This window comes from Podarcis erhardii, assembly GCF_964252035.2.
Source record: "Podarcis erhardii genome assembly, chromosome: 8".
NCBI lineage: Eukaryota > Metazoa > Chordata > Lepidosauria > Squamata > Lacertidae > Podarcis > Podarcis erhardii.
The window spans coordinates 44,348,018-44,363,849 of record NC_138499.1 but is presented as its reverse complement, the minus strand read 5'-3'; the positions used below and the strand labels follow the sequence as shown (position 1 = coordinate 44,363,849).

Here is a 15,832-nt window from a genome sequence, read left to right as displayed (position 1 = left end):
CCATGTGATCTAAGGTTAAACACTCATATGTTAGCTAGCAGAGAACAATAACAATTATCAACCCATCAAGGAGCTCAAAGACCATGTAGTATACAGTGGAATTTCCCCTTGTTAAACCTTTTCAGCAATATACACTGTCAGTCTCCATTTCACTGTCAAGTAAAAAATTATACTTAACATGCCTTCCTACTTACAAGAAGTCCAGTCATGGCTCCCTCAAAGAATTCTGGCAACCACAGCCTGTTAAGGGTACTTAACAGCTCTTCACAGAGCTACAATTTCCAGGTTGGTTTAATGATCAATCCCTCAGTGCCAGGGAATGCTGGGAATTTAGGAAATACAGGGGTTCCTAGAAAAGTCCCAGCACCCTTAACAACAAACCTTTCTCAGGATCCTTTGAGGAAAGCCATGACTATTTAAAGTGTTATAATAGTACTTCAAATGTATAGTGCAGATGGGGCCATAGCATTGCATTATTGGACAGCACACTTGAATCTGTCAGGATGAAGCATGGCTTGAAAAAAACAAAACAAAAAACAACAACACCGAATTAATTAATTAATATAAATGTCAAATCATGATGTGGTGAAGCTTTCAGCATGCACCATCGTATACTCTTGCATGCTGGTACAGCTAGTCTTTGGAACAGAGCAGGCTGTCAATCTTTTCCTACCATTGCATGTCTGCCTAGGCAACCTTTTACTTGAAGGGAATTTATCAGAAAGAAATTGGCTAAGACACAGTTCTTCCTTCTCTTGTGTTTAATTAGCATAGAAGGTTTGTCTCTGATAAATGCTCAAGATCAGACAAATCTGATTAGAACAATGATTGATGAATATGAATGATGGGGAAGGCAGGCAGGGAGTATTTTCTAGTATTCATTTTAAAACAAACTTGTGCCCTAAAACGTATAATAATTTGCAAGCGAAAAGGACATCTTCATTTTCTAAATGGGGTCTTTTTAAATGATAGGCAATAATGGGAGGATAAGTCCATTATTCATTTATAAGGGAATTAGCATAACAAAGCTGCTTAATGCGAGAGTTCAGAAAGCTCTGATTAATAAATTAATCCTTACATTTTACAATAGATCTCACTTTTGAATAATTCTTATAAGAAAATCTTTTAATAACTTCAGTGTTTTTCCACTCAGAATGTTAACCATTTGTTTGCTGCTGTACAAGCAGAAGTAAATGCCCAAGAGCAGACAGCACTCTTATGTTGCATTGTGCTTGTAGTGGAGAAACTTTGCTGTGAACAGTGCACATCTCATTCCCTAGGAGACAACTTGAAATGGGAGTGTGATATGTGCATATGTGCAAGAGCCAAAAAGAGCAAGTCTCGATTTCAGCCTGATTCTTTACAGAGAAGCAGGACACATTCAGTTTAGTAAGGCCTGCCTGCACCCATGATGACAACCTTTGCACACCTCATGCTCTCTCCAGAAAGCAAAGGGAGAAGAAGCTTTGTTGCACACTCTTATTCATCAAGACTTCATGGTTTGCTCACACTTGAGAGCAGCTGCTACTAAAGTAAATGACAAACAACTTAGGTCACACCTTCACCATATACTGAAAGGACTGTTGTAGCACTTAAAACAGTCTTGTGTCCCCCCCCCCAATGAATCCTGGAAACTGTAGCTTGTTAAGGGTGCAGGGAATTGTAGCTCTGGGACAAACTACCATTCCCAGGGTTCTTTTTGGAGGGGTCCCATCACTGTTAAAGTGGTATATTTTCGGGTGCCTACTAAAAATACTTTTACATAGGCAAGCCTATTGAGACATGCAGAAGCTGTCATGTGTTTTAACCTGGTTTTAGCTTGCTGTTGGCTTTATTTATTTTTGAATGTTTTACATATTTGCTTTTAGACTTTTTATTGTTTTAATTTATTTATTTTTTGGAAACCACATTGAAGTTTTATTGATTGCAATAATCGTTATATAGATGCGAAACAGAGGCACTGGCTAGCCCCTGATTTTGAGGGGGCTGGAGCCACATGACGTGCTGGCATGGCATGTGTGACATTGCATATGATGTTACCACTCCTTTAAGAACTTTGGGGGGTCCAAAGTGCCTTGCCCCCCGTTGTGAAATCAATATGTAAATGAAAATGAAATGAGACATGGTCTTATTTGCAAAGCTAGCCACAATGCCAAGGATGGGATGTGGGGGTAGGGTTCTTCTGTGATGTTTCCTTTCCCCTTCCCAGGAGAGTTGTGGTGATGAATGAGTAATGCTGTGTTCCTGGGCACATGGAAGAAAACCCCACTTGTCTCAGTAGAATGACTGCAAATATGCACAGGATCAAGCTTCAAGCTAGCCTTCTGGCATATGCTCATAGAGAGGCAGGATGAAACTTAAGCATTGGCTGCAGGCCTCTCATCATCAACACAGTAGCTATCAATGTATTTGAATATCATCATCTTTTGGAAGCTATTAATGGTGTGAGACCTTGGTATGTATAATGTATTTTGGTTTGAATGCCACTGCCTAATTTGGAGGTGGTGTCTTCAAATTGGAAAAAAAAATCCCTGCACCCAAATAATGAGGTGGCTTGAAATAACAGTATTATTAAAAACTATTATTAATTAAATTTCTATCCTGCCTTTTCTCCCAAAGGAGCCCAGGGCAGCAAACAAGAAAGTAATATAATAATTTCAAGGTTGCTAGCAACAGCCTTTCAGTCTGCAAATGCCTGGGTGTGCAGGAATGTTTTGAAATTAAAAGCTGAGACAGACACATCTCACCAGGGAGGGTATTCCACACATAATGGGGAGGGGGATGCATGGAGGCTGAATGCACATCCTGGTGTCAGAGGCTGTAGTATGCAGCAAGGTGCAACCCCAGTCCATCTGTGCCCCTGCCAGCACCAAGTGATAACTCTTCTGGCAAGGGCAGGACTGTTCTTCCTACCTCAAATGACATGCAAGAGCAGCAGCTGGGCAGTGAGTTAGCTGTCCTCCATGCGCTCCCTACAGTTTGAAAGGGGCATCCATTTAAATCATGCATGCCTAGCAAAGAGGACTCTGAATCACACTGATAGTATCCTTAATAATACAGCTGCTTGGGCAGCCAAGTCAGGGCTGGAATTATTTCTGAGGAAACATGTAGTATCCCAGAGATTCTACAGCTGATTGGTGGTTGAAACATCTGAGGACTGAGAGGAAGTCTACTAACCAGGACTGGCCCACCAAATCCCAAACGCCAAACCAAATCAGGCCAATATGGGTACACCTGGGATTTGGCCAGAGCAGAGTCACCATTGTGCCTTTCCTCTGTTCAAAATGTGAAGAAGCATGGGTGTTAAATCCTGCTATCCAATGAAACTGAGGCATTCCTGAGGGGGCATGTTCAGTGTAAGAGAAGTCAAGCCAGTGCAAACAGGAATTGAATACGAATTGGGTAGGAAGAGCAATTCATTATGGATTTTTGAGGGGGTATATGCTGAGTTCTTCTGCAGGCACACTGTAGCCTGTCATGTTTGCATCCCCAGTCTTAAATGCTAGCAAATTATATTTTCCATTAATCTTTCTGCTCAAGGCCTATGGCTGGTATGGTTTTCAGACCCGATGAAAACAAAATAGCTTGCCTCCTTGCCACCTACTCACCACTGCGGCTTGAAAGTAGTTTCTAGGGAAAAGAAAGGGAAAAGAAAGGTAGCAGGGACATCTTGGAATGGCCTGAGCTTATTTAGGAGCAGAGACTAAATGCAAAGCAATCTCGGCTTAGATTTTTAAAAGCATATTTTTCCTGAACAGGGCATATTCACTTCAAGACTACCCAGTTTGCGAACAGTACCTACTAAGGAATTAACAGGCACCATTTTGAAGCAGGGCTATGCAGCACAATCAATATATTAATATATATGGAATGATGCTTATTCTGAGTACCCATATAGCTATACCCCACGTGCCTCATGATCTGCTTTGCCAAGAGCCTCAAAGGGATGCTTAAGCAGCCATATTGATACCCAGCAGCTAGCACCACTCTTCAGTCTTGTTAATTTCACTTCTTTTTCCTCTCCTTGCTGGGAAGGTTGCTAATATTCTATTTTTCTCCAGATATAGTAAGAGGGTCCCTTCTCCCTTGACACTATGATAAGAGTACAGACACCATGTTTGAAGCTGTGGGGAATTTTAATGCAATCCAGCATAAGAAGCAAGATAGGAACACAATTACTGTCACACAGATATGCTCCCTGGGCTGTTCCTAGCACTGCATTTTAGTGACACACATTTTTGAGTTCCATGATCTTTAGATGATACATCAACAACACTTAGGCATGAATATGGATGTTGCTACTGCACATGTCAAGTCACATGTACATCTGACTTGCATCTGGTTCTCTGTCACCCCCCAGAAAACTTTTGTTGTTAAGGATTTATTCAATAATTTATTGGAAAAGTGCTATGTAAATATTAAGTATCATTGTCGATTACTATTCTTCCCACCTATCAGTGACAAACTAAGTCTGTCAGAAACCCACATACAACCAGAAACATAAAGATAATAGGGCAGGAGTAGCCAACATAGTGCCCTCCAGAGACTGTTAGAATACAACTCCCATAAGCCACTAATGACATGGCTAAGGGATGCTAGGAGGTGTAGTTCAGTGGCCTCTGGTAGATACCACATTGGTTCTCCATGCTCTGTGGTGCCTCATTCCCAGTCTTCTGGCTGAGAAGTAGAGTAGTCCATCAGAGCTGGAAAGGCTCTGTGAAGAAGCTGACCAGCAACACAAGGCCAGAGAAAAAGGGGTCAAGCAACAAGATAGCTGTTTGGAAGGCAGACAGCATTAGAAACTGGTCTATGGGTGGACAGGGCTTCTCTTATGGCTATACATTGTAGGGAAAAATCACTAGTGGTGGGCTGGCTATCTTTCAGGAAATGTTCTCACTGAGGAACCTCTGAGAAGCTGCCAACAAAAGACAAGAGTTTCTTAGACCACAGTTTGTAAGTCATTGCTTTATGACATGCTTTAATAATTAATTCACCCAAGAGCAGAATGTAAGCATTGGGGCCTTGAGTCAAACTCCTCACAGTAGCTTTGGCTGGGTGGGAGTTTTAGACCAAAATATTTGAGGGACACTAGGTTAGTGAAGACTGCTATAGACTTCAGCATACAAAATGTGTTTTGTTCACCTAAAAGCTCTTTCTTAGTTTTTCCTGCTAATGTCAACAAGCTACTTCTTAAAGTTCTCAATTCATTCTTAGAATCTGCATTGCATTGATAAAGCTTCATTATATTTTCTCTGCAATTCCAGATGAAGCACGGTGCAAAATCATTTTCCCCATCATCTTCCAAAGAGTCAACAAGCAGCCTTCTTAATCCTCTTGCTTTAAAAGGCTTTAACTTTTTTTTGTCTTCAACCTTTTAAACCTTGATGAATCAATTTCTTTCATCCAGACCCATTTAAAAGGCTTTATTTAGAGGATGTTATTAAAACATCTGGCATAGGAGCTCTGAATCTATGGAGAGAACCCAGGACAGTCGTTCTGCCTCCTAAATTTGATGTAAGGATCAAATCATCACACTTTAAGCCATCTGTTCATATCTGAAGTTTAGCATTATCTTCACAAATGTTTTGTGTTAGTTGTTGAACACCAAATATGTTGACCCATATCCACAGAAACATCACTGTACTTACATTCCACTGAAATTAGTCAGACGGCATGGCTAACATGTCCCATTGATTTCAATGGGAAGTAGGTGCTGGCAAATTGTCCAAGTACATGCATTTTGTGGTCCCCCGAGAATGGTGAAATAACCAAGACCAGGTGATGGGTATAATCAGGCCATATCTTTATTGGCCAGCAGCATATAAGTGGGGTTGGCATGGCAAAAGGGCAAGGATCATTTTTTCTCATTTCATTCAGCCCCTGCTGACATAATTATATTTTGTCACCATTGGGAACTGCCCAATCCCTTCCCTGGGAATAGCTCAATTTTGAACCCTGGTGTGCTGCAAGCCAAGCATCCAGGGTTTAACTGAGCAACCACAATAAGAGACTTCAGCTAAACAGAGTCCCTAACCTGAACTTTGGGCCAATTCTCCTCCCAGGCCCCTTTTAGGGAGCCCTCCTTTGCTATGCTGATCCTGTCCTGTGCCATTTCCACTCACAGTTTAGAAAGCCTGTCAATGCCTGACATAAGTTCACAGACGGAAAAGCAAAAAAATAAAAAAAATCACCAACCAAGGTACCAATTGAGGCTGATAAGAAGAAGAAAAAAACATTTTTGGTCCTGTCACTCAGCAACCCTAATATCTCAGTGAAGCTCTAACCCAAGGATAGGCGAGTGGGGCAAAATGACCCCAAAGTGAGGGCTTTTAAGGCCTTGGCTCCTTTCACCCTCTTGCAGGGCTTGAACTCAAACTGTGCTGCAAAGGAAGACTGTAGCCAATCTCAATGGGGCTTCAACTCAGCACTGATCAGCTATGGCCTTTTTTGAACATAGAAGACTTGGCCGCTGTACTCCAAGACCTGCTGATTTCCAGACTGGATTATTGCAACACACTGTACAGAGAGCTGTCTTTGAAGATGGCTCAGAAACTTCAGCTAGCCCAAAGTGCAGCAGTCACCTTACTGGCTGGGTTTGTACTTTTCACCATATGCTGAAGACACATGGCTTTACCCTGCCTGCCCTTTGACATCGGAAACACATGTTTTAGGAAACACCTCATTCTCTTGATAGTAATCCACTTTTACTGTTTTACTATTCTATTTTTAAATTGTTTTAACCTGCTCTGGGGCATTATTGTGAAGGGAGGGCAACGGCAACAGCAACAGCAGCAGCAACAACAACAACAACATAGTAATAACAATAGAAAAAATACTGATAAATCAACAAAACATGCCTTGTACCTTTGTAGTGAAGACCCATAGCTCAATGGCAGAACATCTGCTTTGCATGCAGAAGGTCCCTGGTTCAATCACCAGCATCTCCACCTAGGGCTGGGAGAAACCTTTGCTTGAAACCCTGGATAGCTGCTGCCAGTTAATGTAGAATCTACACTGTAGATGATGCTGAGCTAGATAGAGGAGTGCCAGTGAAGGCATATGAGACTTATTGCAGAGTTGCAGACATTTCATTTCATGTTGCAAGATAAGATTTACCAATGGAACTAAATATACACCTAATATTTACCAGTAGTTCTCACTTCCACTGCAAAGGTTCATTTCCAGGAATGGAAATACATGAATAAGAATTATAAAACTGAATTCCACACACACTACACACACACACACACTTAAGCATAAGAAACAATTGTCACACTTTTTGGGCTCAGAAACGATGTTGCAGAGAAAGGAAATAATGATGAGTTCTATTCTGAATAAATTCAAATACAACCAGTGGGACCAATTCAGTGTGCACATACACACAGCATACCTAGAGTCGGAGCCATGCAGTACTTTTCACAAATTATCCTTACTTCAGACAGAATCCAAGAACAGCAGATTTTGAAAGCATCTGATAAATTGCCTTTCCTAATAAGTATCACTCTGAGAAATAGCAGGGAAGGCACTGGGGAACGACTCCTAATTCAGAGCTTACTGAAAATTAATAATCCACACTAGAACAAAAGAGGAGCTTCCTTACTTATCTGTATTATAGCTTTCTCCTGGACAGTTTTCATTTGGAAGCTCTTTGTAATTTGCATATTAGAATAAATGGGGTCCTGGGGTATGGTCTGAGGCCCCCACAGTGCTGAAGCTAAGCAGGTTTAGAGCATTAGGGTGGCTGTTTGGGAACTCTGCATACGCTGCCTTGAATTCCATTATAGAAGAAGTATAAATGTAAAAAAATTAATCCACTGTTATTTTCTTTTGTAGAGCATACTGTAAAGATGATTGTAAAATTGAGTCGAAATCTTGCCAACAAACCACCTGTCCAACCAAATAGTAAATGGCATCACCAAAACTCATGAGTTAAGGAAGACAGGAGCTCATTTGCTCCCAATATCCTAATGGCACTGAAAAATGCTAAGGGGTTGATGAACCATTTCTTTGTGGAAATCATTCTACACCTTGCCTCCTCCTAATTAAAAAAATCATAGAATTGTAGAGTTGGGAGATACTCTGAGTGTCTAGTCCAATGCAGGAATCACAATACACTGTTTCTCATCCAATTTGAAACCATGCCAGACTCTGCTTACCTTTGCAAAGGTGCTAGCAGTTTTATTGCTGCACCACTAGACTCATGGACCCCAATAATTTCCTCCCCCATTAATACACTAACACACTGATTCACTGTTCACTCCAAAAATGGCCTTCAACCATTAAACAAACTATGGCTTTTTAAATGCGAGGAGCCTGCTATTATAATCCCCGCCCCGTGATTCTTTTATTGTCTTTTATTATTATGCTATGCAAATTATGTTTGTTGTTGTTGTTGTTGTTTTTGGTCTTGCATACCACCCTGGGATCTTTGGGTAAAGAGCAGTATCTAAATTACTACTACTACTACTACTACTACGACTACTACTAAGACTAATACTAATACTAATACTAATACCAGCACACTGCATCCACAATCTCCATCAAAGTAGGGGCCGTCAGACAAAAGACAAGGACCATTTTTACCCCAAAAGGCCTGGATACAGAAGGGCAGACATAGCTTAGACAAACAGGACATAGGGGCCTGCTTCACAGCACTAGAGCGATGCTGGCTGACCATGTAGCCATTCATTTAACTTATGCACAGTCATCATGGCTATGATGCCATTTTGCCTCAGACACTACCAGGTGGAAAGATGAAACCAGTTAATGGGACTTTCCCCTTCACTGTAACCTGTACCCAGAATTCTGGGTCAAAAGCCCACTTACAATAGGCCAAGGAAATTGGGGGTTTCTTTACATTAAGGCATACCTTTCATCACTCCTTCCTGCAGCAGCCATTCCTTCACCCTCAGAGATGTAATTGGGCTTGTCTGTTGAAGATGGAACTATGCTAGTGAAGAATCACAACCATAAGGGCCTAAAGTAGGGACATTGATTCACTGTTCGCTCCAAAAATGGGATACAAATTAAAAGCAATAAAATACGAGTTGCCGTACATGACGTTTCATCTCTGGCAAGCTAGTGAGAGTAATGCATTAGCTGCAGGCGGGTACATTAATCTCGCAAGCTGGCCCCATATGAAATCTTTTAGATAGCAGTGGCCTCTTCTTTATTGCATTTTCATTAGGACCTTTCCTGTAAAACTCTTTGTAAAAACTAAAAGGGGAAGTGGTGGGAAAAATACATGAAAATGAAATGTTAGTCATTTCGAAAAAGTTTTATTGTAGGCAAATGGTTGTTCCCATCCCAGATTTCAATGTGTTCTTACTCTTTTGTATCAATGAGTTTCCACTTTTGTATTCCTTGAGTTTCCACTGTAAAAGGCCATTGTCTGACTGCAAAAGGAATACCACGAGTGAAAGACAGTTTGTATTATTTATATTTTATAAATTATTATAGCTTGTTAACAGCCTTAGCTCAAAGAGGTTTACATATAAGAGCAAAACCAAGAAAATTACCCTCAAATTAAAAACAACAACTAAAACCTTAAATTCAAAAGGAACAGAGTTAAATCTTTTATATATATATTTTAAAAGCTATGTGGAATAAATATGTTTCAATTGGTTACCAACATCATCAGGGATGGGCTAGTCTCATCTTCTTTTGGAAGGAATTCCACAACTAGGATGCTGCTACAGAAAAGGCCCTTCTTGCTCACCAACTGAACCCCTTTTGCTGTCAGAGATATATCAAGAGAGGTAAATGCAAAGGCTGTTTGTTGATTCATTTATTACATTTATATATCACCCTTCATCCAAGGAGATTGGTATGGTATACATGGTTCTCCCCCTTCCTTTATCCTCACAACAACAGTCTTATGAGGCAGATTTGACAAAGAGATTGTGATGGGCCCAAAGTCACTCAAGAATCTCCATTGTTGTGAATCCAAAACACTCTCCAACTAGTTACAGATAGGTAGCCGTGTTGGTCTGCCATAGTCAAAACGAAACAAATTCCTTCCAGTAGCACCTTAAAGACCAACTAAGTCAGTTCTTGGTATGAGCTTTCGTGTGCATGCACACTTCTTCAGATACACTTCTTCAGGTATCTGAAGAAGTGTGCATGCACACGAAAGCTCATACCAAGAACTGACTTAGTTGGTCTTTAAGGTGCTACTGGAAGGAATTTGTTTTGTTTTGACTCTCGAACTATTCAAGCTAGGACAAGGGGACCAATCTGAAGCTAAGAGGGAGGGGGCTCTCGTCACTGCTTGACAGCCCAAAACTGAGGTGATGCTTTCCAAACATAGGGAGACACCTGCTGAATTTCAGCTTGACATATAACTATTAAAGGTGCCAGGCCAGGCCAGTAAAAAATCCAGCAATTTTACTTTTCCAATATGAATTTCTGATACCTCCAGGACATAGTTACTTCATTTTATATCTCTGGTATCTTTAAAAAATTGTTCACAGCATATGACTCCTCTAAGGATGTAAGAAGGCAGTGATTTCCATTGCAGTCTGTAGTTCATCAAATACTATCTCCCTATTATTTAGCTTAAGCTACGTACAGAACATTTCCATTGCACCAGAAGCGGTTTCGTCATGCTGGCCACATGACCTGGAAAGCTGTCTGTGGACAAACACTGACTCCCTCACCCTGAAAATTGAGATGAGCACCGCACTCCACAGTTGCCTTTGCTTGGACTTAACCGCCCACGGGTCCTTTACCTTTACCTTTTACTTTACATCCATACATATATTACATAACTATTTACGCAAGTTACATAATACTCATTTCAATATAAAGGAAATATCAAAGCAATGTAAAAAGGTCATTGGTTACATATCATTTGTGGAGTTTTTTTTAAAAAAAACCACAACAATGTGAATGAACACCAATCATATCCACTTGACTTGTTTCTGTTCCTGATCCTGACCACAGACAAACATGCAAACCACAGCAATTTTTGCTACCCTTTTCATTTTCATCTGAATTCTCTGTCATCCCTAAGCCCCATTGGTCCCTTTCTCTGGCAGTACTTTAATAAGAGCAATATTGCAGAAGGAAGCTCCTGGTACAACTGACCATTGACAAAGGGGTTAAAGAAAGTCATGCATGGGTGGAAATAATCCATTAATACCACCTTCAGATGCCAGATTCATACAAGAGGCAATGTTTGTTCCTTAGTTGCATCCAATGATTGTGTCTTTTTTTTATAATGATGTTATGTAAATTGTAGGCTAGATTTCTTTTATGTTTAACTAGGCGATCAAAGTACAGATGCTTGATCAAACAGACCTACATTCACTGCAACTTCTTTGTCTAATCAGTGATAATATATTATGACTTCTTAAAATTCTGCACATGAACAGACAAATCAAAAGAGACGACAGACAGACAAAACAAAGAAAGAAATGGAGAGAGTGGGAAAGCTCACTTCCTGCCTTTCTCTTTTTAATTAATATTCAAAAGCAGAACCAAAATCATGAGCAGTGAGGCAGGACAATCCCAAATAAGAACATAATAAGAGCCCTGGTGGATCAGCTGAAAGCCCTCTCTAGTGCAGCATTCCGTTCGCAAAGTTGCATGAGATACTGGGGTGTGTGTGTGTGTTTTAGGGACTCATTTCCTGCCCTGCTCTGTGTCTGTTGCAAGCAGCACTCTTTCCATTCTGCTGAACTTCTCCTTCCACCAAAAACTCATTCTGCCAAATAACGTTCCCCTTTATTTGCCTTTTAAAACTGAAAAGCCCCAAATGCTATAACTTTTTCTCGTAGAGAAGTTGATCCAACTCCATGCTCATGTTCCTTCCCCTTTTCTGCACTTGTTCCAGCAAGCTCTATTTCTACGTGGGGGGGGGGGATGCAAGAAGTGAATTTAAGAATTGGGGGGGGGGGAGAGAAACAGAAAATGACAGATTTGCCCATCTCTAGCTGCAGAGGCAAGATTTGGCCAGAGAAGCTCCCTATTTTTAAGCTCTGTCTTTTAGTCACTATTCTAAAATAACTCTGTGCATATTTTGCAGGCATGTCCCCAGATCTTCTTTTCTTAATTATATCAAATCAGATTGTGTGGCTCCAGATGGATGGGTGTTGCCTGGTGCATCTACACAGTACCAGTGTGCACCTTCTTTTTCTTTTTATACAATATGTTTTCAAATTAGGGAAGGGGAAGTCTGTTGCACACACGCAATATTAAGCCATCATCTTCTCTCCAGCTGTAGCTGTCACTTTCTCACTGAAGTACACTGGCAGAACGCACGACACAAGTGTCTTGAGAAATCTCCTGCCACCTAAATGGCTAAATTTGACACACCGTATCAAAAACCTAAAAGGGGCGGAGGAGATCAGTGGCGATGGAGACCACATTCACTGTTTCAACAGCCTTTTCCCCTGAAGGTTAATCCTCCCTTTCTTTTGCTAAAAATGCAATCCCATATCCACTTACCTGGATATCCATCGAACTCAGTGGCACCTACTTCTGAGTAGACAAAATTGCTCTGTTAATCCTCTTGTCCTTGTCTCTTTGGAGTGACTTTGGGGAGTTTGTAAATTGCCTGTCTAAATGCAGGGGTCCCTCCCCTGGCTCAACTGCCAACTGCTAATCAAGGTATTTTGGGACAACACACAACAGTGTTTTAAGCCTGTAAAAGAAATACTGTGTAGTCAACAACTTTTAAATTATAGTATGTGGTGGGTGGTTGATAAGAATGTGCAACTTTTTTTCTAAAATAGAAACACTTTCCCAGCTACCCTTATCTGTTCTCCTCTTCTATTTATCGTTCCAAATGTTTCTAGGGACTATTAACATTCTTTCCCTTCCCTGTGCTGGTGAAATTGTTTTCTTTTCAGAGCATCTTCTATATATTTCAAGTTGATTTCATCTTCACCTGTGAGCTACAGAACAACAAGTTTAAGGTATATTTTTCTTGTCAGGCGAACACTCTGTAAGAAAGAGAGGAACACCCAACAGAGTGTACGAGCGAGTGCACCATTAGAGTAGCAAAGACACATCTGCAATGTGTTCCTCCTTTCAGTGGGCCCAGTATTAATAATTTTTATCATTATGGCGTCATCAGTATATATGGTTCTTTTTATCAGAATTTCATAAAGGTAGGTCCCAGCCCCCAAGACCTTACAATTTCTATTTCAACAAGGAGACAGAGAAATGGTGAGGAAAGGAGAGTCAGCTGGAACCAGGGATGTAAAAGAGCAAGTGCAGTCTGGTGTGCTCAGGCTTTGCTTCAGCTGGAGATGAGGACGAAGAGGTTAAGCCAAAGGCTTTGCTGTAAAAGGCAGTTTTTGAGCTAGGATTTGAAGGTGAAGCAAGGTGGCTCCTCGAGCTATTCCAGGCATGCAGGGCAAGCGAGGGAGAACAGATGGAGTTTCTTAGGAGAGCAAGGCAGCTGAGTCGCAGTTTACAAAATGCTAAACTTGTAGATGTGTGAGCCTTCTCAAACTTACAAAGCACCATGAGGGAAGTGGTGGCAATCAAGACTGTGGCACATAGTCCCCTACACTATGTTCCTGTCAAATATCATACACCGAGTGTTCTTAGCCTTGGGAGTAGTAGCAGCCAGTTGGGCAGTGTGGGTGGGTCTGTGTAAACTGACCTGCTTTGCCAGCACTGTGCAGTGCTGCCACTTCCTGAGAAGGAGAAGGAGAGGGGTAAGTCAGTGGAAAGCCAGTGTGGTGTGGACATAGTGTGGGCACAGTGAGCGAACATCAGATTGGCTCCTTCTGGACAAGGACCACGATAGGCTCCTGCTGCCTTTCCTCTCCCCCTTATGGTAAGCAACAGTGATGTGCATCACTGGGGAGGCAGGTCAGCAAAGCAGCCCCACCTGCACCCCTCCTACTGGCTGCTACTGCTTGGGAGGAAAGCTTCCATTGTTGACAACAGAAACTTCCCTCCTGAGGCTCATAGCAGTTTTGAGGGACTGTGGATTTTTGTGAAGACCATGGTGAAGGAAGAAAGGGTCAATTCTCCCACCAACACCTTCTATTTACAACATCCAGGGCCTTTTTTCAGCCAGAACACACCGAAATTCAGTTCTGGCACTTCTCAGGTGAATGCCATTGCCATTATAACATAGCAAGGGAGGTGTTCATGGTGAGTTCTGGCACCTCTGTCTTCAGAAAAATAGCATTGACAATTTCCATAATATTCACATGACTACTAGTGACACATGGTACATGATGGACCAAGAAAGTTGGCCAAAAGTACACCAAGCCATTGAGACCACTTGAACCTCTAGAGACAAAGCTAGCTGTAGGAATGCTTCCAAGTTTTTTTTAAGGGAGAAGGCAACCATGTCTAGAGCAGGTAGTACTCATTCCTGTAAAATGGTGACCTGATCCACATACACTAATATAAATATACTTTCTAAAAGGCCTGCTGGTCAAATGAATTTATGCTTATTCTGCTTTATTTTTTTCCATCTAGAAATCCAGAGTCCTCTTTTTTAGTTCCCCAAGAGCTATATATTCAGCCTCAGTGCATGCCAAAATTTGCTTTGATTTTTGTGTAAAGAAACTGCCTCTCTTTCTCCCATAGGGTTCTTTTTATGTAAGAAAACAGGATTTCTTTCATCAGCGTAGTTTGTTGAATCTCTGTGAACATCAGTGTGTGCTTCTATGGAATTTCAAGCAAATTACTTCTTATACATTTTACAAGAAATATTCGAACCATTGTAAATGGCAGCATGACTCATTCGAATGATAAACTTGGGTAACCAAGTAACAGAATCTTTTTCACAATGTTGTGCTAAGCAGGCCTGCTACCCTTGGCATCTGTTCTGAATGGTAACAAAATGCACCATACATTCAAGCATATTAAATAATACCCCTTGGGTTTTCATATGGTAAAAAGGTTTAAAGTGCACGCAGAATGCTTCCCCCCCCCCCTTGTTTTTGCACCCTCTCGCCATTCTAACTCAGGAGGTTGGGGTGGGAAAACTTCTAGAACAACATGTCGGGGGAGGAGAGAGCAGATTCTTCCACCAGGCAAGCAGAAATCCTTCTGCTGATGGAGTTATCTGCTTAGTACTATGCTGAATTCCGCATTTGACTTTTGAATAACAGTATTGTGCATCAAAGCCTCCTGGGTGCATCCAGACTTGGATCTTATTGCATTAGTTTTCCTGATTATAATTCTGGCACTTTTGTCATAGTGTCATTATGAAATTGTAGCTTCTTGATCAATATACTTGCATATTCTGCTAAAATTAAGGGGCAGGGAACCGTATGCCAGGATGCTACCCCAAATTTTGCCCTAAGCTCCTCTGGGTTAACAGGGTTGCAAAGCGTCCCCCCTCCCAGGAAGCAGTTAATGTGAAAATGAACACCAGACTCCCACTAGATTTCCAGGAATGGCTTTTACATCATGTGAAAGATCATGTAAAACAAAAAAATAACCAGGTAAGGAAAGGTGAAAATGGAAGAAATAGCTGTGGGAAAGCAGCATTTGTGAGCAAGCTGCTTCTAACAAAGAAACAGAATTGATCTTTAGTTAATCATTCACCCAAAAGATTAGGAAAAGTCAAGCCTACTTGACCCTGAAAGCCATTTTGGTTTATGAACTTTTAAATAGGGCTGTAGCTCGGTTTGGCCATGAACCAATTTGAAACAGCTTTTCTATTGTTATACAGCCATTTTGAACAATCACATAAACACTGTATGCCAAACAAATGGGAAGATTTAACTCCATCCCCAAACTAGCAAAACTATGTTGTGTTGATATCACTATATCTTGCTTCAGCATCTATAAACCTTAGGACTAATTCTTGCATTGATTTTGACCTTGTAAAGTCACCACAGTGGGACTTTTA

At 41.1% G+C, this 15,832-nt stretch overlaps 1 protein-coding gene across 16 annotated transcripts in view; it reads right to left on the bottom strand.

The window, feature by feature from the left end:
- The window catches only part of LOC309348482 (uncharacterized protein), a 142,688-nt gene extending 130,018 nt beyond the window's left edge, over positions 1-12,670 (bottom strand). For all 16 annotated transcript variants that reach the window (XR_014159399.1, XR_014159400.1, XR_014159401.1 and 13 more), the window contains exon 1: positions 12,451-12,670. Coding sequence is in view for 2 of the 16 variants with exons in the window: in XM_081873735.1 (XP_081729861.1) it covers positions 12,451-12,462 (12 nt within the window). In the remaining 14 variants the exon portion in view is untranslated. The remainder of the gene's footprint in view (positions 1-12,450) is intronic.
- Between the last annotated feature and the right edge of the window lie 3,162 nt (positions 12,671-15,832).